At 44.0% G+C, this 21,255-nt stretch overlaps 1 protein-coding gene across 3 annotated transcripts in view; it reads right to left on the bottom strand.

Moving 5' to 3' along the window:
• The window catches only part of INTS9 (integrator complex subunit 9), an 84,498-nt gene that overhangs the window by 44,764 nt on the left and 18,479 nt on the right, over positions 1 to 21,255 (bottom strand). For all 3 annotated transcript variants that reach the window (XM_008171860.4, XM_065590115.1, XM_008171861.4), the window contains 4 exons: positions 16,254 to 16,393; positions 14,486 to 14,572; positions 8,890 to 9,010; positions 6,492 to 6,626 (listed from right to left, as the gene is read on the bottom strand). In XM_008171860.4, the coding sequence (XP_008170082.1) occupies positions 6,492 to 6,626; positions 8,890 to 9,010; positions 14,486 to 14,572; positions 16,254 to 16,393 (483 nt within the window). The remainder of the gene's footprint in view (positions 1 to 6,491; positions 6,627 to 8,889; positions 9,011 to 14,485; positions 14,573 to 16,253; positions 16,394 to 21,255) is intronic.

Below are 21,255 nucleotides of genomic sequence, written 5' to 3' on the forward strand. Positions count from 1 at the left end.
AAGACCAAACGGGCCATGAAAACGGAGTGGAAACTTCCATCTGTAGAGGCAGTCCCTCTAGGTCAGGGTTGAGACACATTGGTAGGGCAGCGTAAGGGCAGTTTGCATTGTGCTGTGCTTAGAGAACTTCATTCTCTAGAGCAGTGGTTCCCAAACTAGGGGCGCCGCTTGTTCAGGGAAAGCCCCTGGCGGGCTGGACTGTTTGTTTACCTGCCGCGGCCGCAGGTTTGGCCGATCGCAGCTCCCAGTGGGCGTGGTTTGCCGTTCTTGGCCAATGGGAGCTGCAGGAAGCGGCGAGGGCCGAGGGACGTGCTGGCTGCCACTTCCCGCAGCCCCCATTGGCCTGGGGCAGCGAACTGCGGCCACTGGGAGCTGCGATCGGCCGAACCTGCGGACGCAGCAGGTAAACAAACCAGCCCAGCCTGCCAGGGGCTTTCCCTGAACAAGCGACGCCCCTAGTTTGGGAACCACTGCTCTGGGGCTAATAATCTGACATTTCAGAAGCATTAAATTAAATTGGGATGGCAATAAACTCTCTTCCCCCAACACCGCCACATTAATTATACAGAGTCTAAGATCAGAGATTATATTTAATGGGTGCTAGTATGGAATACATGTATTCCCAATACACAAATTGAAATGGTAAACTTCTGACTGGGAGAAATTCACTTCTCCCCCCTGGGCTGAGCAATTGGACACGCTGCAGCTATGGTATAGTTGGGCTAGAGAAAGGAACTCTGGCCCCAGCCTGGGGGACCCCATTGCAATCCCCTCACAGCTACCATTGAAGCTTTTAGCATGGAGTAGCAGCTGCAGCCCCTGTGCACCCCTTGTCCGGTGTTTTAGGGCCATGGATTCTCACACGTGGATCCCTGGCTTCTCCCCTGGCCTTCCCCCAGCACAGATTTTTGCATCAGCCTAGGCAAGGTTGATGCAGAGACTCCTTCTGAGAAACTAAAGGACCCTGGCACAGTTCTCATGTTCCCGGCGTGGCGTGGAGGCCGTGCAAAGAGCTTCACACCAGCCCTTGATCCCACCGATGAATTTCGCCCATTGTCTTCAATGGGAGTTGAGGGTGCCCAGCACCTCACAGGGCCAGGCTCATAGACGACCATCTCTGAGTTCATGAATACGCGTTGTATGCCTGCGACAAATGTAATGCACATACATAGAAGCGCCAATAATGCGGTAAAATAATATTGAGTCTGCCAGTGATAATGTACATAATGATTATGCTAAATTAGATACCCGTAACTTCAGCTTCGACTGCACGGAGAGGGCTTGCATTGATTCTTCAGGTTAATGTAAACAATCGGTCTTTAAAAGGCTTTTAGTGACACTCTTATCCACACTGCCACCTCCAGGTCTCCACTTTGGCGCCAGTAGGCAATTCCATATGTTTCTGGGCCAACAGGCATCTAGGCAATGTCTTCAATGGGAACCCTCTGTCAGAACTTAAGAGTGAAGGGCAAAAGCCATAGTGTGTGTCTGGTGCAGAGCTCATCAAATAAATCCTTTTAAACTTTGCAGCTGTCTATGGAGCAGTCACGAATGGAATCTAGCTGACCACCGACGTACATTTCCCAAGGAAGTGCTTTAAGTACCTCATATTCTATCTGCCCTACAAGCACTATATTCAAAAGGAACCAGTCAAAAAGCTACAGTGACCTGAGAAGGATACGCTCCTGAGAGAGGCAGAGGCAAATGTACAAGGCAAAATGGATCAAGGATAACTCTTGAAAGACTGATTACGTGCACAGAAGACATTTGTAATACTACCCAGCAGCCTGCACGAAAATCACGATATAGCCACAGAATGTTCAGTTAACTTGGCTAGACAACAGATTTACTTGCATTACTGTACTATATTTCAACCTGACTTGCTCGTTGCAGTTTCTCTTCATCAACGCCCTTATGTTCTGTAAGAAAGTCAAGTGTGCTATACTCAGGGTGCAAGGAAGTTTTGTGCCCTAGGCGAGACTTCCACCTTGCGCCCCCTCCCCCAGCCCTGCAGCAGCTCCCCGCCCCCCCCCTCCGCCCTGAGGCGCCCCCCCCCGCGGCAGCTCCCCCCCCCGCCCTGAGGCGCCCCCCCCCAAGGCAGTTACCTCCCCCCCCCCCCCGGGGAGCCGTGCGGCAGCTCCCCACCCCAGCTCACCTCTGCTCCACCTCCGCTCTAATTCTCCTGCCCTCCCAGGCTTGTGGCGCCAAACAGGTGATTGGCGCCGCAAGCCTGGGAGGCGGGAGAAGTGGAGCAGCGACGGCGTGCTCGGGGAGGGGGCGTAGCAGAGGTGAGCTGGCGTGGGGAGCCCTGTGGCAGCTCCCCCCCCCGCCCTAAGGCACCCCCGCGGCAGCTCCCCACCCCCCCGGCCTGGGGAGCCTGCGGCACCTTCCCACCCCAGCTCACCTCTGCGCCCCCTCCTCCCTGACCACGCTGCCCCCGCTCTAATTCTCCTCCCCTCTCAGGCTTGTGGTGCCAAACAGCTGATTTGCGATGCAAGCCTGGGAGGCCGGAGAAGTGGAGCGGCTATCGCGCGCTCAGGGAGGAACGCTGTAAAAAAAAAAAAAAAAAAAAATTGGGGGCATTGCTTTTTGGTGCCCCCAAATCTTGGCGCCCTAGGCAACCGCCTAGTTTGCCTTAATGGTAGCACTGGCCCTGGCTATACTCCGCCCAATACTAAGGAAGATCACAGTTTAACAGGGTGAAGGAAAAACAGCGATATTTTAATCCATGAAAGGAGCTACATCCACAAACACAAACACTATTAACTCAGTGGAACAGTGGTCAAGAATGGAGATCACTGGCTGCTGCTATGTCAATAACGTTGTAAATCAGGTAAGTTTTAAAGGGGAATATAAAAAACAAAGACAAAGACTCCTGATGGAGTGTTAAGGTTGCACAGCTGAAAGGAATCAGGAAGTGAAAGGGTTACTAGTCCTACAGCAATGTTAATCTGGGCATGTTACACATCCCGTATATTTGTGGTACACAGTTACAGCAAGAAAGACTGAAAAAGAAAATAATACGTCTTCCTTGCTAAATAAACACCACAAATACATAGGACATGCAACACGGCTCTTAACATTGTTTTCTTGATTTGTTTTAAATCAGTGGTTCCAAAAATGGGGTTCGCGAAATGTTTCATGGGGTTCTCAGGAAAAAATTCCCCAATGGCGGACAGAGCTGTCCCTGGGGACCCCGGGCAGCACGGGGTCAGCAGCCTGGAGTCTCTGGACTTCCAAGAGCTAAGCAGATCAAAGCAAGCATATCTATCACACTGAGGAGATTTAAACTTCAAGACTCCTTATAAGTAATGGAAAGGGAGGTGGATATTTTTTGCTGTTTTTAATATTAAATAGGCAGCTAGTGTTGTTTTTAAATTATTATGAAGAACAAGTTTAAGCTTTGTTGTAATGTGCGTTGTTTGCCTGGACTGCTCAAGACCTGAATGCTTGTGTAGGAGGAACTCTTTGAGTTGGCTTCTTAAATACCGTCATGCTGTTTCACATCTGATACTCCTTGATGAAACATAGGGGCCTTGTCTTATAATAGGCTTATTCAAAGTGAAACAAGCTACAAAAGTGAGATCTTGGAAGAGTGTTGCTGTTTTCATAATGTAATAAAAATACTGTCATGATTAATAATAATAAATAGTGTGTAATAGGCATGTCATAAAAACAAATTTTATATTTCCAAGTATCAGAGGGGTAGCCGTGTTAGTCTGGATCTGTAAAAAGCATGCATCCGACGAAGTGGGCATTCACCCACAAAAGCTTATGCTCCAATACATCTGTTAGTCTTAAAGGTGCCATAGGACTCTGTTGCTTTTTATATTTCCAAGATCACTGCTTTTATGAATTATACTCAGGTAAAGCAGATAATCCCTGGAAATATTCATTTTTAGGAGGGGGTTTGCGAGACTTGACATTTTAGTGAAAGGGGTTCACAGGTTGTCAGTTTGGGAACCACTGTTTTAAATCTTAGCTGAATAAGCTTAAACATTAATGTGAGAGGTGTGTGTTTAAGAGAAAACATAAAAAGCGTAGGACAAGGGAGTCAGAAATTGGCTTTGGTCTCACTCCCTATCGAGTGAAATGACTCAAGTGAATTCTGCAGACTAATTCCAAAGCCAGGGGAGCCTCCTGCTCACACTCCCTTTCCACTTTCTCTCTGGGCAATCTCATCCACAAATAAATCCAACTATCACCTCTATGCAGGTGATCACAGATCTACCTCGCTAGTCCAGTCTCTTCTGTCCAAACTACAATCTCTGCGACATCTCCTCATATGGGGATAGCTGTCAGTTCAAGCTCATCTTCTCTCCTGCCCTCCTGCTACCTCCTTTCTCAACCACTGCATTCAACACCATCATCCCATCTGTCACTCAAGCCCACAACCTGGGCTTCCTCTTCAACGAAGACGTCCCTCTAGTTCCTCACACCCAGGCTATGTCTAAGTCTTTGCAATTTTTTTTTTTTTTTTGCATAACATTTCTAAGGTACAGCCTTTCCACTCCATCCACACAACTCAGACTCTCATCTCATGTCTCCAGTATGACAGCATCCTTTTTTCTGGCCTTGAAAGATACAATCTTGCCCCATTCATATCAATTCAGAAGGCTGCTGCAAAAGATCTATTTCCTACTCTATCACTTTTGACCAGTGCAACCCTCCTTCTCTACCACATCAAATATAAGTTAGTTTTCTTCACTTTCAAGGCCCTTCATGGCCTTCCCATACCCTATCTATCGTCTCTCATTCATTATCAAGATATCAACTCCTGCCTCCAGTCAGTCAGTAAAGCCAGCCTCCATTGCCCGCTTGTTATATTTTCAAAACAGGCACCTTCACGCTTTCTCACACGCTGCCACCTCCTCCCCAAACACACACTCAGAATTCAAGAACAGATTAAGAGATTTTGCCCAAAGTTTCCAACAAAACGAGAACATACCTTCAGATAGAAATGAAGCATGGAAGGTTATAGCTTAATAGATGGTGCTTGTAGCAGCACTGTGCCCCCTGACACTACTGGGTGTTAGTTCAGTACTAACTGAGAAAGAAGACAGGTTTCAGAGTGGTAGCCGTGTTAGTCTGTATCAGCAAAAAGAACAGGAGTACTTGTGGCACTTAAATTTGTTAGTCTCTATTTGAGCATAAGCTTTCGTGGGCTAAAACCCACTTCATCAGATAGATGCAGTGGAAAATACAGTAGGAAGATATATATACACACAGAGAACATGAAAAAATGGGTGTTGCCATACCAACTATAATGAGACTAATCAATTAAGGTGGGTTATTCTCAGCAGGATAATCAGCACCTTAATTGATTAGTCTCGTTATAGTTGGTATGGCAACACCCATTTTTTCATGTTCTCTGTGTGTATATATATCTTCCTACTGTATTTTCCACAGCATGCAGCCGATGAAGTGAGTTTTAGCCCACGAAAGCTTATGCCCAAATAAATTTGTTAGTCTCTAAGGGGCCACAAGTACTCCTAGTTTTTTTTTTTTTTTAAGAAAGAAGAGCAACACCTACTGAATTACCCAAACTACTTCCTACAGCAACAAGATTTTCCCATGGAGGTCTTCAACATGTCAAGAATCAACCCTGCCTCACTTTGAAAACAAGAAAGATCATAACCCAAGACAGTCTGGAGAAAAAGGATGGGGATTTAGAGACCCCAATATGTTATCTATTGTAAATACAGCTGCATTATAAAGGGACCATGAAAATTACCTGTCAAGCTTTTGCATGCACAATACTCAACAGTAGGGAGTACAGAGGATACTCTCCTTGGGACAAGGTTACTTACTGATAATGAACCTAACCTTTTAAAATTATTTTATTAAAACCTCCTGCTAATACTTCTCTTTTAACTATTGTAAGTGACAACTTAGTACTGTGAACTCCCAGCCATTCTTTCCACTAAAAATTTATGGATTCTGAGAGAATTAATTTACTGGAAATTGCACGTACAGCACTATAAAGACTTTACCCTTAGCAGAGCAGGGAGGAAAGGCTGGCACCCTGTTAGCCATCATCCCTTCAAAGCAAGGACCTTTCAGAAGTGATACAGAAGCAGCCTGTGAACTGTCTTTAGACAGGTTTTTTTTTAAGCAATGCTGTATTGCTTTAAACAGGAAAGTTCTAGAGTTAACACGACCTTTTAAATTAGAGCAGCAGACTTTTACTTCTGGAGATTGGGTTAAAATTTGATCACTGGTAACAAAGAGTTTAGTTGTCTCACCTTACTACCTAGAGGATGCTCGTCCGCTTACCAAAGTGGCAGTTTTTGCTTAATGCTGACCAGGACGTCTGGCTGATCACAACTGCAGGGCATTAGTACAGCTTAGATGGGGAAACTTTTACAAGGTGCCTCTAGCATCAGACCCGACCCCAGTGAGGCGAGGGCCCCTGTTTATTGAGCCTCAAATTCATTTCCCCACCTCCGAAAATGGAATCGTTCTATCAAATTTCAACAAAGTGTTTGTACCTGCGGGTGTGTTGTGAGCAGCGAGGAGCCCGAAACATAGGACACCTTTTCATAATGTGATTGTATAATCCAGTTGGAGCTTCCAAGCGCATAGCCGGAACTGAGAGGAGTAACCTGCACAGCACCAAACAGCTCCTGGAAAAAAACAGGTTGAGAGAAATAAACTGAAGAGAACAAACACAGAGACACATTAGAGCACGGATGAGATTTTATTATAAATAATTATTAACAACATTGCGGTTAGCGATTAAGATGATGAGAGGCATTTTAAAAAAAAATCTCTTAATTATTTAGAGTTCTACTTTCTTTAGTGCCCAGGTGAAACAATTTCACCCCCTCCTGCACTAGTGCAAGACTTCTGTTTGGATGGGGAAGATAGCAGGAGAAGGTTTTACGATTAAAAACAAACTCACTCCTCCCCTCCCCCCACAAGACTATTTCTATTGAAACTATTATCCATAGATGGTTTTGGAACAGCCTCTCCTTCTACAAACAAGCAAAAACAGCCTAAATTCTGAGGGCAGGTCTACACTATGGGGTTAAGTCGACCTAAGTTACGCAACTCCAGCTATGTGAATAATGTAGCTGGAGTCAACGTAGCTTAGGTCGACTTATTGCGGTGTCCAGGGCCGGCTCCAGCATTTCTGCCGCCCCAAGCAAAAAAAAAAAAAAAAGCCGCGATCGGCGGCAGCAGTTCGGCGGCAGGTCCTTCGCTCCTAGAGGGAGAGAGGGACCTGCCGCCCCCGAATTGCCACACATGCCGCCCCTCTCCCTTGGCCGCCCCAAGCACCTGCTTGTTAAGCTGGTGCCTGGAGCCGGCCCTGGCGGTGTCTACGGCGCGCTGGATCCGTCGACTTACCTTATGCTTCTCGTTCTGGGGGACAACTGGAATTGATGGGAAAACGATCTGCGGTTGATTTAGCAGGTCTTCACTAGACCCACTAAATCGACCCCCAGTAGATCAATCGCTGCAGCGTCAATCCCCAGTAAGTGTAGACATACCCTGAGTGTAAACTACTTAGCAATGCTCTTTTATCTAGTTGTTTCCTTTATTCTTGTTCTACAAAGCTTATGTTTTTTGTCTGTATGCAGTGATGCGTTACTGGGAAAATAGGCAGTTATGACCACCATGATTTACCTTGTGGCTACAAAGCTAAGAGAACAAGAGGATGAATCTTGCAATATATATATTTTTAAGCATCCAAACACATACTAGCTGCCTCACAAAAGAGGTAAAGACATGGTCCCTCTGCCAAACAGTTTACAATCCAGGGCCTCAGATTCACAGGCACATAAAATGAATAAAGTAAATGATTGATTCAACATTTGTGATTGTAGGAGTCAAAATAATGGTGAATTACTATTAATGTTTACAGATTAAAATCTAAGCCCTCCTACTAGTTGCTATACAATGCTCCCGGCCAATGGGAGCTGTGGGGGCTGTGCCTACAAGCAGGAGCAATGCACGGAGACACCCCCCCCCACAAGCAGGGACTTGCGGGCTGTTTGCAGGAGTGGCATGGGGCCAGGGCAGGCAGGGAACCTGCCTTAGCCCTGCTGTGCCACTGGACTTTTAGTGGCTGGAGTAGGGTGACCAGATGGGATGAAGAAAATATCGGGACGGGGGGGGGAGGGGGGCGAAGTCCCACCAGCGGAGCAAAAAAAACCCCCAAAAAACCCCAGGAGTGCGAAATATTGGGACAAATTGCGTCCCAACCAAACATAGGAATATTGGGACATCTGGTCACCCTAGGCTGGAGACTGCAATCAACTGGCAGAGGCTCCACGATCGATTAGTCGATCGCGATCTACCGGTTGGTGACCACTGCCTTATCCTAAAGGTAGGCTATTGAGTTGTTGGGTTTAATTCATTCTAGGATGTGCACTTGCTTATGGCACAGAACACCCCAGCAGAGAGCCCCAAAGGAGAAGTGTGCAGAGAGGGTGGGTTGCACCAGTGCAAAGTGCTCACAAACTCCAGTTAACTTGGGGACGGGAGGAAGTGGAAAAGAGGAGGCAGAGACATTCAGCAGCTCCCCAGAAGTGAGATGTACTGGCTGGGGAGGGGACATGAAAACACTCCCACCTCCCACTGGGCCAGCTTTAATTTTATGTATCTCAGGTTTATGTTAAAACTAGCCTCCCCTGAGGAATCCAGAGAGCTGCTTTGTCTCCACCAAAGGGGAATCTTCCTCACAAGGCAGGTGGGGTCGTGATGTAGGGTACTGAATGGAATCCTGTCCCACCCTCCAGGCTAGTGTGACTAGCCCCCACACAGCATCTAGAATGGGTGCCGAGCATAGGAAAATGAGGGCTCCCCAAGATTCCTACAAAGACAAAAGAGAAAGGGAAAAAAGGTTGCTCTTGTTTGCCTGACATTAGCTGTATCGATACTCACAATTTTCTGAGAATACCCCACCAGCTGGATCTTGCTGAGTGCAGAGTTCACTTCGGGCATGGTGTAACACCTCCTCCACGTAGACACCTCCACTGCATCTTTCAGAGGGGCAGGCAGCAGCCTGTAAAGATCAAATGGGATCTAGGCATTCTCAGGACTTCCTGTTGGGCTCCTAGACTTTTATTTCGATTGGTCTTTGTAGGGTTTTAGCTCCTAGAACTCATTCCATGTTGTTTCTCACTCTGGGGACCGGCCAGTTCCAAGGAGGAAGGGAAGGTTGAGTTGGGAGGTTTTTCTGGCTAATGAGATGCAGGAATGGGCCACTGCCACCTTGCCCCAGAAAACACTTCCTCCAGCTTTCTCTGCTGATGGTCCCCAATGGGAGCTGCGGGGGACAGTCAGGGAAGAGTAGGAGGAAAGGTGGGTTGCAGCATCATTTTTACCGTGGATTAGAAATAGTAGCAGATCTGAACTGCAGATAGGCTGTGTTTATAGCAAAAGGCACTGCTAGAATTTGGGTTTGAGGGACAGCAGGTATTTTGGATTTGCCTGCAACACACCCATCTCTGAAGCTATGAATCTGAACACAGACGGGGAGGGAGAGGGAGTATGGTCTTGTGAGTAAAGCACAAGACCCAGAATCTGGGGACCGTATGCCTATTCCCAGCTCTGCCGCAAACTTTGGCACTCAGAGGCCCTAGGTCACGTTTCCCCATTAGTAAGATGGAAACAATACTTTTATCCAGAGGGAATTTGCAAGGATAAATTCATTGATGTTGCAAAGCACTTTGACATCCATGGACGGAAGAACTGAGTTTTCACACCACAGAAAACTTCATCCATTCTATTTTTCATACATTGCAGATATATATTTTTTTGCAAGTTAGTCGGCCAGCATTGTCAGGGGAAGATGTGAACTGTAGTGTCACAGCCTGTAAGAGGGGTGGCTAGCTTCAGGGAAATAAATCTTCTTTAGCAACATGAACCAAGGCAGAGGCTGCCAAAACACGGAAGAAGAATAGGTTTTTTGGTATATTAAACTAATGCTAAATCAAAGGCTAATTCAAACCAGTTTCCCATGATTTATGAAAATTGGTCAAGTTTCTTTGATCAATTTGCTTAAAGGAATTTAATGTATTGTTATGTCTACTAGTTCAGAGAACTTCTCCATAATTTAACATACTGAAGAAAGGATTAAGGCCAGCTCTTGCCAAGACCATCATGCATGCCTACTGCAATGACTGCAATTCCAGTGCACGCTGGCTGAAAGGAAAAGGGTTAAGGAGGCAAATGAAGCGTCCGAGGCCTCTTTTGGGAAATCATAAAACAACAGAGGGCGAGACAATGCAGATAGGAGACCAAGATCTATAGGCAATAGTTTCAATGAAGTGTCTTGTACCTGCCATAAGAAGCTATTTACTGTTGAATGCCACAACATGCCTATTGTTCCCAGAATGGTCTCCTTGCAATGGACAAAGTGGGGATCTGTCCTTGCTGACAAAGGTAAGTTTCTAGCATCCTTGGACATAATTCCCAGTCTCTGAAGATCAACTATGTTAAAATCCCCAGCAGGAAGGGCAGAACCACTCTTCAGGGGTCAAGTTAACTCCTAGAATGACGTGCTAAGGCGGTGATGGGCATTTGCTCTTCAGAAGTCCCCCTGCCAGGATTCTGCAGTTTTAGACTACACTACCCTGTTTTTCAGCTTGCGTATGAGGTTGCCAGAAGAAACTGTAAGGGTTATGGGCTGAAACACTACTTATATGCTGATGGCATTCAGCTCTATGCATTCCTCACAGTCACGCCACTGTGGGCCCCTTTCATGGCTGTCAGACATATTTGGGTGGATGAAGGGGCAGTTGGTAAAAACTCAGTGCAGATAAGACCAAGGTAATGGTCGGTAGCATGCTCTAATGAAGGGGTCGGCAACGTTTGGCACGTGGCTCGCCAGGGTAAGCACCCTGGTGGGCCGGGCAAGCACCCTGGCGGGCCGGGCCAGTTTATTTACCTGCTGACGCGGCAGGTTCGGCCGATCGCGGCCCCCACTCGCTGCGGTTCGCCGTCCCGGGCCAATGGGGGCGGCAAGAAGCAGAGCAGGTTGCCGACCCCTGCTCTAATGGTTCTTATGAGAACTCCGGCATCTGAACTTCTGGAATTTGTTCTCAACTTTGCCCTGGCATAGCCTTGGGCAACTAACGTAATGCCTGTGCCTCAGTTCCTGCATCTGTAAAATATGACTTAATCCCGCTCAGTGCAGAGGACCAGGCCTAACGTTTACCTGACTTGTTTCCAGCTGGAGGAAGGGAGGACTTGCCATTGTCCATTATTCTGACAATGGCCAGATCCAGGTACTTTAGAGGAAACTATTAAATGGGTAATTGTGGAATAACCTGCCTTTAGGGAAAGGTTCTTATCCCCCTTAATTAGAGGTAGAGTCCCTGAAGGGTGAGAGTCTATATTGCTTCCAGATGTTTGGGTTTATTAACTCATTACAAATGCAACTCTGGATGTTCTCATTACATAAAATGATACTTCCCTGAATCCTGCTCAGCTCTTAGCTTCAATCATAGCTTGCAACAATGAGTTCCAGAAGTGAATTGAGCCTAGCCTCTACTAATGCCTGCATTGGAAAATAGACATGTTGAGCACCCACACTACAAGGACTGAGCGGGATCAGAGTCAATAGGAAGGTTGAGCTTCTATAGAATCTTCAAACACCGATTCAGTTAAAATCAAAACTACTGGTAATAAAACTTGCTAAGTAATTAGTTCATGCTGAATCTGGTAATGGAAAAGTGCCACCCACTATAAGGCACTTATTTTTTACAGTATTGGCATTTAAATTGCTTCAGCGCTTTAATGAAGATAATACTTTGTGTTTCATACTAACTATTCAGAGTGAAATGAGCTGAGCTGTAAAGTAATAATGGTGATTGATCAGGGTGAAATTTTTTTAAAAAGTTACAGACTTGAAAGTAATAAGTATTCTGTTCCAGCAGCAGCCACCAAGTACTTTTAAAACTTTGAAATTCAACAACAAGGATAGGATCCTCTGAAATAACTGATGCCATTTTTACCCTGAGCGTATTATTAATCAGGTATTAATTTGTGGACTAGTGGATGTTAGCTCAAATGCTATAATAATCAGCTCCATTTACACTTACATGACACTTGTCACCTGAAATCTCAAAGCACTTTGCAAACATTAATTAAGCCCACAACACCCTTAGAAGGTGATTAACCTCTCTCTGCCTCTGTAAAATTGAGCTAAGAGGCTTTCCCAGCACCAGTCAGTGACTGAAAGAGCCAGGAATAGAACCCAGAATTGTTGGTCTCAGACAACACTGACCCATCAGGCTAGTCATAGAGTAGTGATCACTTATACTGCTACTGATGCATTGAAAGGTTACTGGTAAGCTTGGAAGGATTAGATTTTTATCTGTAAATGTCAATTTCACCATCCTGTGCGCAAGCACAAATATCTGATAACAACTGAAATTTACAGATAGGCAAAGAAAGACAAATGCTGCTTGAGCTCTTACTAGAGTTTAAGGCTATTTACTTACTATATTTTGACCTGTGATGTTGACAATTGGTGTTTTAACGGTCATAGAGCTTTAACTTTCTGAATCTCCATGTTTACTATCATTAAATAATTCTTGTCTGACTCCCCATCATTTCCCACAACTATGAAAATTTAAATGGATAAAAACAGAAAAAAAAATGCTTAAAAATATCAAATATAATCTGTCAAAATTATTTAAAAAAAAAATCAAATTCTGCTGAGTTTATTTACTGGTTACTCTTCAATACCATGCTGGTACAAGGCTATTCTACCCATTTCCTCTGCCCTCCCCTACCAAGTATTTGGGCATGATATAAGCTTTAGACATCGTCCCTTTGGAGGCTGCAGGAATTAGCAGCAGCTTGTCTTCTAGTTAAGACTCCTGACTACAGCTCATCACATTGTATTCCATGCTGTACACAGGTTCTCTAGCCAGTTCAATAGGCTAGGTCCTACCTAGCTCAGGGACTGCCTCTTGCTCCATCTCCATCAGCATCCCGCAACAACAGGTGTAGCTGACAGAGAGACCATGGCAGACAGTTTCCAGGCTGAAACAGTGGAGAGCAGAATGAACCCACATCTTGCCCTCTTTAGGGCCTGTTCCAACTCCAACAAAACCAATTAAAAGACCCATTGGCGTCTATGGGTGTTGGGTCAGGCCCTTCGGGAACGATGCAAGGCTCATCTCTTGGTGTAGGCCTTTCTGAAATAGATGACTGCTACTGCAAATGGGTAGACAGCATTTCTCCTGGAATATGACCACCAAGAATGATCCTGCTATAGAACTGAACTTCTAAAATCAAAGATGGCATGGTATTTACCAAAGGTGGTTTTTACTAGGTAAAATCATGGCTTTTATTGCCCTGGGAAAAGCTAGTTAGGAAATGCCTTAAATTGGGGCTATTTTAAAAACTGTTTCATTAAAGTACACCACATTACATTTGATTTTATAGTTACATATTCAAATTGTGGTTACATAAGGCAGTGGACTAACTTAGGCTTGTACAAATAAAGGAAAACTGCAGTAGGTGTAATACTAATATGTAATTATCATACTGAACATTGATATTTCTCAAACTAAAATGTATACAGACAACACCAAGGAAGTTATACGTCACGACGCATTTCAGTTTTTAATATTATATAAACAAAAGGAAAAAAACCTATTTGATTATATGAAAACAACCCTCATGTGGAGTTGTAGGCTTGAAGCATTAAGCAACCAGAAGCACGCAGAGTTGCAGACTGCCAGTCCCCAGGTCCATTTGGCCGTGCAGCATTCTGTAGAAGACCAACTTTGATGCAGTACACCTCTACCTCGATATAACACGACCTGATATAACACAAATTCGGATATAACACGGTAAAGCAGTGCTCCGGGGCACTCCAGTGGATCAAAGCAAGTTCGATATATCACGGTTTCACCTATAACGCGGTAAGATTTTTTGGCTCCCGAGGACAGCGTTATATCGAGGTAGAGGTGTAGTTAGACAGAGCCTGTTCCTCACTTCTGAATAGATGTATACAAAGTTTGAAAAGATTTGTTCTACGCTTCCTGAACCCTGATGCTATTATTTTGCGCAGTTTCCTGGTTTAAATCTGTATTTACCTGTGCCCTATCCTAAACTAGTTTTTCCACCAGAAATTGCCAGCCCTGACAGAAATGATGCTACTTTTACCTATGCATACAAAATCTGGATACTAAGGTGAAGGGCACATTAGACATGCAAGGATAACAGTTCACACCTCCTCTCATTTACACCAGTTTACATCAGGAGTCACTTCTGTAAAGTAAATCAAATTAAACTAGTGTGAGAGCAGAGTCAGGCCTTCGTGTATTAGGCACACATTTTCCTAAGAATTAATTTGGCTAGCTGTTTGGAAAAAGACACCAGCATGCAAAATATCAGAAGAGAAACAATATCCACATTTGTTTGAGGATTATATTAAGGGTTGCAAGTCCAGCAACTGAATCATCATTCCAGTGAACTTTTGACATCCACTGTAGTTAAAAAACAAGTTGTTCCTTACCGCTGCACTTCCTTATTCTTCCACAAGGAGGCAGACTGAGCCTTTGGCACACGTTCAATAAAATTCACCAGCTCTTCCATGAGAAGTCTGCAAAGGAACCATCACTAGCATTAAACAAAAACACCACAAATTCTCATTGCATGAAATTAGGATATTTCATTACAATGACAGTCACTGCATTAGCTACTAACATACTGCATAAAAATTCATGGGATGGGGTATGTTTTTTTTTTTTAAATCCTCTCTTCCTCATAGGCTAAAACAAGAAAAAAGCCACACCATTCCAGACTTCCAGGGTCAGAATTTCAGATTGTATAAATCAATATTGCTTCATTGAAGTCAATGGAACAACGCTAGATTATGCCAGCTGAGGACCTGCCCACAGACTTTTGGCTCATCTAAAAAAATGGAATGACAATGGACATTACCATATTTCTCTCCCGTTAGACTCACAGCTGTTAAGGTCAGAAGGGACCATCACGATCATATAGGGTTAGGGTTGGGTGACGTGTTCTAGAATACAGGCTAGTGTTACAACACGTTCATACAAGTTAGAGTTGGAAAAGACCCATTAGCTGATATCTGCCCAGCACTTTGAAGAGGTCAAGTGCAATGTTAGCGTTAAGTCTTATCCCCTGCAACTTCAGGATGCAGTCTTCAAGATAGAGGCTGTATCAGGTATTAGAGTGAAACTACATTTGAACTAACCATTCCGATCTCAAAAATTTATATATGCCTTCCTTTATGAAGAAAAGCTGTAGGAGGATGTTTCCCAGAATATACATATATATTTTACATGACGACAGGCTGGAGAAGACTGCAGCCTGTTACTTTTTAATATTGGTCATGTTATTTCCATTCAGGGCTCAGCAAACACCAAGGTTGGAACAGATTATTTAGTAATAGTTAGTTACGCTAATCTGTGCCACTTTGCATTTTGCTGTGAGCATCTTTCCCAGACCTTAAGAAGAGCTCTGTGCGACTCCAAAGCTTGTCTCTCTCACCAAGAGAAGTTAGTCCAATAAAAGATATTACCTCACCCTTCATGTCTCACAAATATTCTGGGAACAACACAGCTACAACTACACTGCATACATTAAACAGTTTCAATCCTGCAATCTTTACTTGCATGGATGAGTCCACTGAAGTCAACAAGACTACTGGGGTAAGTAAGGGCTGCAAGACTGGGCTCTGCAGTAACCTTTCCAGTGTTGCCAAGTCTTGCAATTTTATCCTGAGTCTCATATTTGACTTTTTTCCTCCTTAAACCCTCAGCAACTGGAGTCATGTGATTATGGGAGAATCTGAGTTTTCATTTTAAAATAAGCAAGTTTCTTACCCTCATGGTTGTGGAGCAAAGCTTGCAAATGTGACATCCAAAGGCCCCAAAACCAGGAGGCAAATGAAAAACTCTCTAGTTTATTGGGTTTTTAAAAATCTTGTTTTTTTCAAAGTCTAAACATCATGATTTTTGAAGGCTTGAGGTCAGCAATACTGGATTTACACTGCTGCAAGTCACAATGGGTCTACTGGAGCTGCGCTGTTTTGGGTGCACTATTGCCCTGAGTCCACACACAGCACTCACAGCCACAGAGTTTGGAAAATGCTGAGTCAATACATTTTCAGCTGTAAAGACTTGGTGAACTTTCAACTATTGCCTGAAAGCCTCTTAGGAACAGAAGATGCCACACCTCTACCCACACTGTCCTTTACACCTTTTCCTTAGTAGTGAAGGGAAAGGATAAGAGAATATTAAAGGGCTCTTTACCTGCCAATCTGAACAGTGGGCTCAGTGGCATACACCGTTCCAGTGAATCCAGTATACTCTGTGATGTAGGGCAGTGCCATCATACAGTGATAGTTTGAGATCAGGATGACATCTACCGTAGACAGGTCTAGCAGCTCAGTCTGAAAACAGAAGGGAACGACAAGTGACCTGTAATCTTTGCACACATGATTTGGGAAACTAAAGCAAAATTGTTTTTCAAGTATTTACACACTTTTCGTTGTAACCTGATGAACATTTAACCATGAAAACAGGGGCACATAATGTCTGTGGGGACAGTTAAGATTTTCCATGAGTTCATATTTTTTAAAAACCTCTAAGTTACCCCCTCCTTTGGGTTGCTCAGGACATCCAGTCTTTGATTTGTCTGTCTTAGATGTTGAAATTGACGGTTAGCACAGACCCTTGAGTATTTATGGTTGCAATAAATGCACATGTAATATTACTTCTCATTATACAATTAGTACGTGTCCATCAACATGAGTGAACATTTCATCCAATCACCATAGGACTATCCCACAGCCACTTATTATGGGGTTTCTTGCATCTTCCTCTCCAGCAGCTGGTTGGCATTGCTCACTGCTGGAAACAGCATAGTAGACTAGATGACCACCAGTCTATCTAGCAATGACAATCCTACATTCCTAAACTTCACACACCAAACATTGCATTATTTAACATCTTTATCAGTCACAATGTTTTCCGTCAGAGAATCAGACTATGAGATTGTGATACTTCATCAGATACTAAGAAACAGAGGTAGAGTCCAATTTGTTTTTATGTGACAGCTACAGTAATGGTTCAAAGGAGGCAAAGGAGAAAATTTAACACATGCAGGAATTTTAATTAGAGATATTTACTGGTAATGCTAGAATACAAATGGTGTCAAGTCAGAAATTTACAAGACATTTGACCTCTAACTCAGTTATTATAGAGCAGCTAATGGGATTCAACAGTTATCAAGCACAGATTATCCCATTACAAGGCTTGGTCCATCGATCTGAATAAAATGGCAGAAAAGTAGGTCACAACTTTCCAGAAGCCTGACCCTAGTGTTCTAGTGACAAAGTTCTGATCTCAGATCTCTAGTTCTCATGTTTTCAGCCCATGATCATGCGTGAAGTTGCAGGCGTATCTTCAAAGTGCAACTCAATGAGGCAAAGAATGGGCAGAGGGAATAAAAGCAGGAAGAACCATCTTGGGATACAGAACACACATGATCCATTTATCTTTCTAACCTTGCTGGACAGAATCATAAAAATGTAGGGTCGGAAGGGAGCTAAAGAAGTCATCAAGTCCAGTCCCCTGTGCTGAAGCAGGGCCATGTAAACCTAGAACATCCCTGACAGGTGTTTGTCCAACCTGTACTTAATCTCCACAACCTCCCTTGGAAGCCTATGCCAGAGCTTAACTCTGGAACTAAAAACTACCATTAGAGTTAGAAAGTTTTCCCCTAATATCTAACCTAAATCTCCCTTGCTGCAGATTAAGCCCATTATTTCTTGTCCTACCTTCATGGACATGGAGAACAATTGATAACAGTCCCGTTTATAACAGTCCTTAATATAACTGAAGGCTTATCAGGTCCCACCTCAGGTCATCTTCTCTCAAGATGAAACATGCCTGTTTTTTTTAAATTTTTTCCGCATAGGTCAGGTTTTTCAAACTGTTTACCATTTTTGTTGCTCTCCTCTGGAGTCTCTCCAATTTGTCCACATCTTTCCCATAGGGTGGCGCCCAGAACTGGACACAGCACTCCAGCTGAGACCTCACCAGTGCCAATTAAATACCACAATGCCTAACTAAGGCTTCTACTGCAGCATCAAGGGCCTGTTTCTTCTATGAATCTAATCCTCCATGGATTTTGTGCTTTTCTCAAACCCTGTCTTGTGCGAGGGAGCCCAAGCTCAATGGCAGTTTAGATCATACAAAACTGAATGGGAGGTGAACTTCGGTGCTGCACATGGATCCAACCTGGAGACTCATCAGCAAGGATGAGGAAGATGGGGAACCTAAAGGATCAACCGTAGAGCCCCAGTGCTTCAGCTGCTCACCACATTAGGAATATTCTGTACATAAATCAAAGCAGTGCAACAAAGAAAACAAATGCAAAGGGGGAGAAAGCATGCACTATGGAGCTCCTGTTAAAAAAACACCTATGAAATACAAAGTTGTTTTGTAAATGTGGGAGAGACTCAGACAGTTGCCCAAGGGGAGTGAGTGTTGTACCCTATGGCCCACAATAGTAAAAGCCTGCTCTCCTGCCAAGTCGTCAGTGTGTGATCCTTAAAAGGTAGGAAGTGTCTGAGTGCAGAGATCCAGTCTAATAAAGAGGCCCCAAATATATATACAGCTTATACAAAATTAAAGGCTTTAAAATAGGGCTGTCAAGCGATTAAAAAAATTAATTGTGATTAATCGCACTGTAGAATAATAGAATACCATTTAAATATTTTTGGATGTTTTCTACATTTTCAAATATATCAATTTCAATTACAACACAGAATACAAAGTGTAAAATATTCACTTTATTTTTCATTACAAATATTTACACTGTAAAAAACAAAAGAAATCGTATTTTTCAATTCACCTAGTACAAGTACTGTAGTGCAATCTCTTTGTCATGAAAGGGCAACTTACAAATGTAGATTTTTTTGTTACATAACTGCAAACAAGATTGTTTACATTTGCAAAAGATAATGCTGCCTGCATCTTGTTTACAATGTCACCTGGAAGTGAGCACAGGCGTTTGCAGGGCACTGTTGTAGCCGGCATCACGAAATATTTATGTGCCAGATGCACTAAAGATTCATATGTCCCTTCATGCTTCAACCATCATTCCAGGGGACATGCGTCCATGCTGATGATGGGTTCTGCTCGATAACGATCCAAAGCAGAGCAGACCGACGCATGTTCATTTTCATCATCTGAGTCAGATGCCACCAGCAGAAGGTTGATTTTCTTTTTTGGTGGTTTGAGTTCTGTAATTTCCGCATCAGAGTGTTATTATTTTAAGACTTCTGAAAGCATGCTCCACACCTCATCCCTCTCAGATTTTGGAAGGCACTTAAGATTCTTAAATCTTGGGATGAGTTCTGTAGCTATCTTTAGAAATTTCACATTGGTATCGTCTTTCATTGCAAATTTGACAAAATGCAAAGTGTTCTTAACAAACAACATGTGCTGGTCATCATCTGAGACAGCTATAACATGAACTATATGGCAGAATGCGGGTAAAACAGAGCAGGAGACATACAATTCTTCCCCAAGGAGTTCAGTCACAAATTTAATTAATGCATTATTTTTTAAATGAGCGTCATCAGCATGGAAGTATGTCCTCTGGAACGATGGCTGAAGCATGTAGAGGCATATGAATCTTTAGCGCATTTGGCACGTAAATATCTTGTGACACCAGGTATAACAGTGCCATGCGAACACCTGTTCTCACTTTCAGGTGACATTGTAATTAAGAAGTGGGCAGCATTATCTCCCATAAATGTAAACAAACTTGTTTCTTTTAGCAACTGGCTGAACAAGAAGTAGGACTGAGTGGACTTGTAGGCTCTAAAGTTTTAGATCGTTTTATTTTTGAAAGCAGTTATATAACAAAAAAACCCCTACATTTGTAAGTTGCACTTCCATGACAAAGTGGTTGCACTACAGTACTTGTATGAGGCAAATTGAAAAATACTATTTCTTTTATCATTTTTACAGTGCAAATATTTGTAATAAAAAATATAAAGTGAGTGCTATACACTTTGTATTCTGTGTTGTAATTGAAATTGATATATTTGAAAATGTAGAAAACATCCAAAAATATTTAATCAATTTCAATTGGTATTCTATTGTTTAACAGTGTGATTAATTGTGATTAATTTTTTTGAGTTAATCGCGTGAGTTAACTGAGATTAATCAACTGGCCAAGATGAAAGTCAATGAATCATTTAATATGTAGCTAGTCAAAGAATGTAGAGTGCTGTCACAGGGAGACTGGCCACTTTAAGGGGGAAATGGGCCGGATAGAGAGCAGATGCCCTCTATAAAGACATAGGGCCCGGTTGAGAAAAGGAGAAGCAGAAATCTGGTGAATTGCTCAGGGAGAGCTGCATGAGATCTGAGAGAGCAGTAAGTGAGAGCTGCTGGGGCAGAAAGAGAACAAATGAGATGAGCACAAATGGAGAGAACTAGCCAGAACTGAGAAACCTGCCAAGCAGAAGGCTTGTGCAGAGACCCCTAGGTCAGAGGTTCTCAAACTGTGGTCCACGAGCTCCATTCAGGTTGTCCATGGATAGTTCCTTCTAAGGTGCGTGCCTGGGCAGCTGCACACGAGAGAATGAAGGGCCGCCCACCTGATTAGTGGAGCCGCGCAGGGTTGGCTCCACTATTTAGGTGCCTGGACCCTGGAGAAGATGCACATGTAAGGTGAGGTGGTGGCCTTCGGGGAAATAGGAGGTGGGGGGGGCAAGAGGGTGAGAAGAGGGAATAGGGGGAATTTGGGACATGCAGGGCTGCGGTGGACAGAGAAAGAGGCAACTTTCTTCAGCTCAATGGCTGCGGCTGCTGGGGAGAGAACCCCCTCCTTCGCAGCCCCAGCCCAGGGGCTGCCACGGCGAGGGAGAGAGGGAGAAAGCCCCCCTTCTTCCCAGCCCAGTGGCTGCTATGGTGGGGGAGAGAGGAAGAAAACCCCCCTTCTTCCCAGCCCAGTGGTTGCCACGGCGCGGGAGAGACACCCCCCTCCTTCCTAGCCCAGCTCGGTGGCTGCCACGGCGGGGGAGTGATTACTGATACTAAAATATGAGTTGTGTGCTATCTAGGGGTTACAGTGGACAAGAAGCTGGATATGAGTCGAAAGTGTGCCCTTGTTGCCAAGAAGGCTAATGGCATTTTGGGCTGTATAAATAGGGGCATTGCCAGCAGATCGAGGGACGTGATCATTCCCCTCTATTCGACATTGGTGAGGCCTCATCTGGAGTACTGTGTCCAG

The sequence above is a fragment of the Chrysemys picta genome, chromosome 3, assembly GCF_011386835.1.
Source record: "Chrysemys picta bellii isolate R12L10 chromosome 3, ASM1138683v2, whole genome shotgun sequence".
Classification (NCBI taxonomy): domain Eukaryota; kingdom Metazoa; phylum Chordata; order Testudines; family Emydidae; genus Chrysemys; species Chrysemys picta.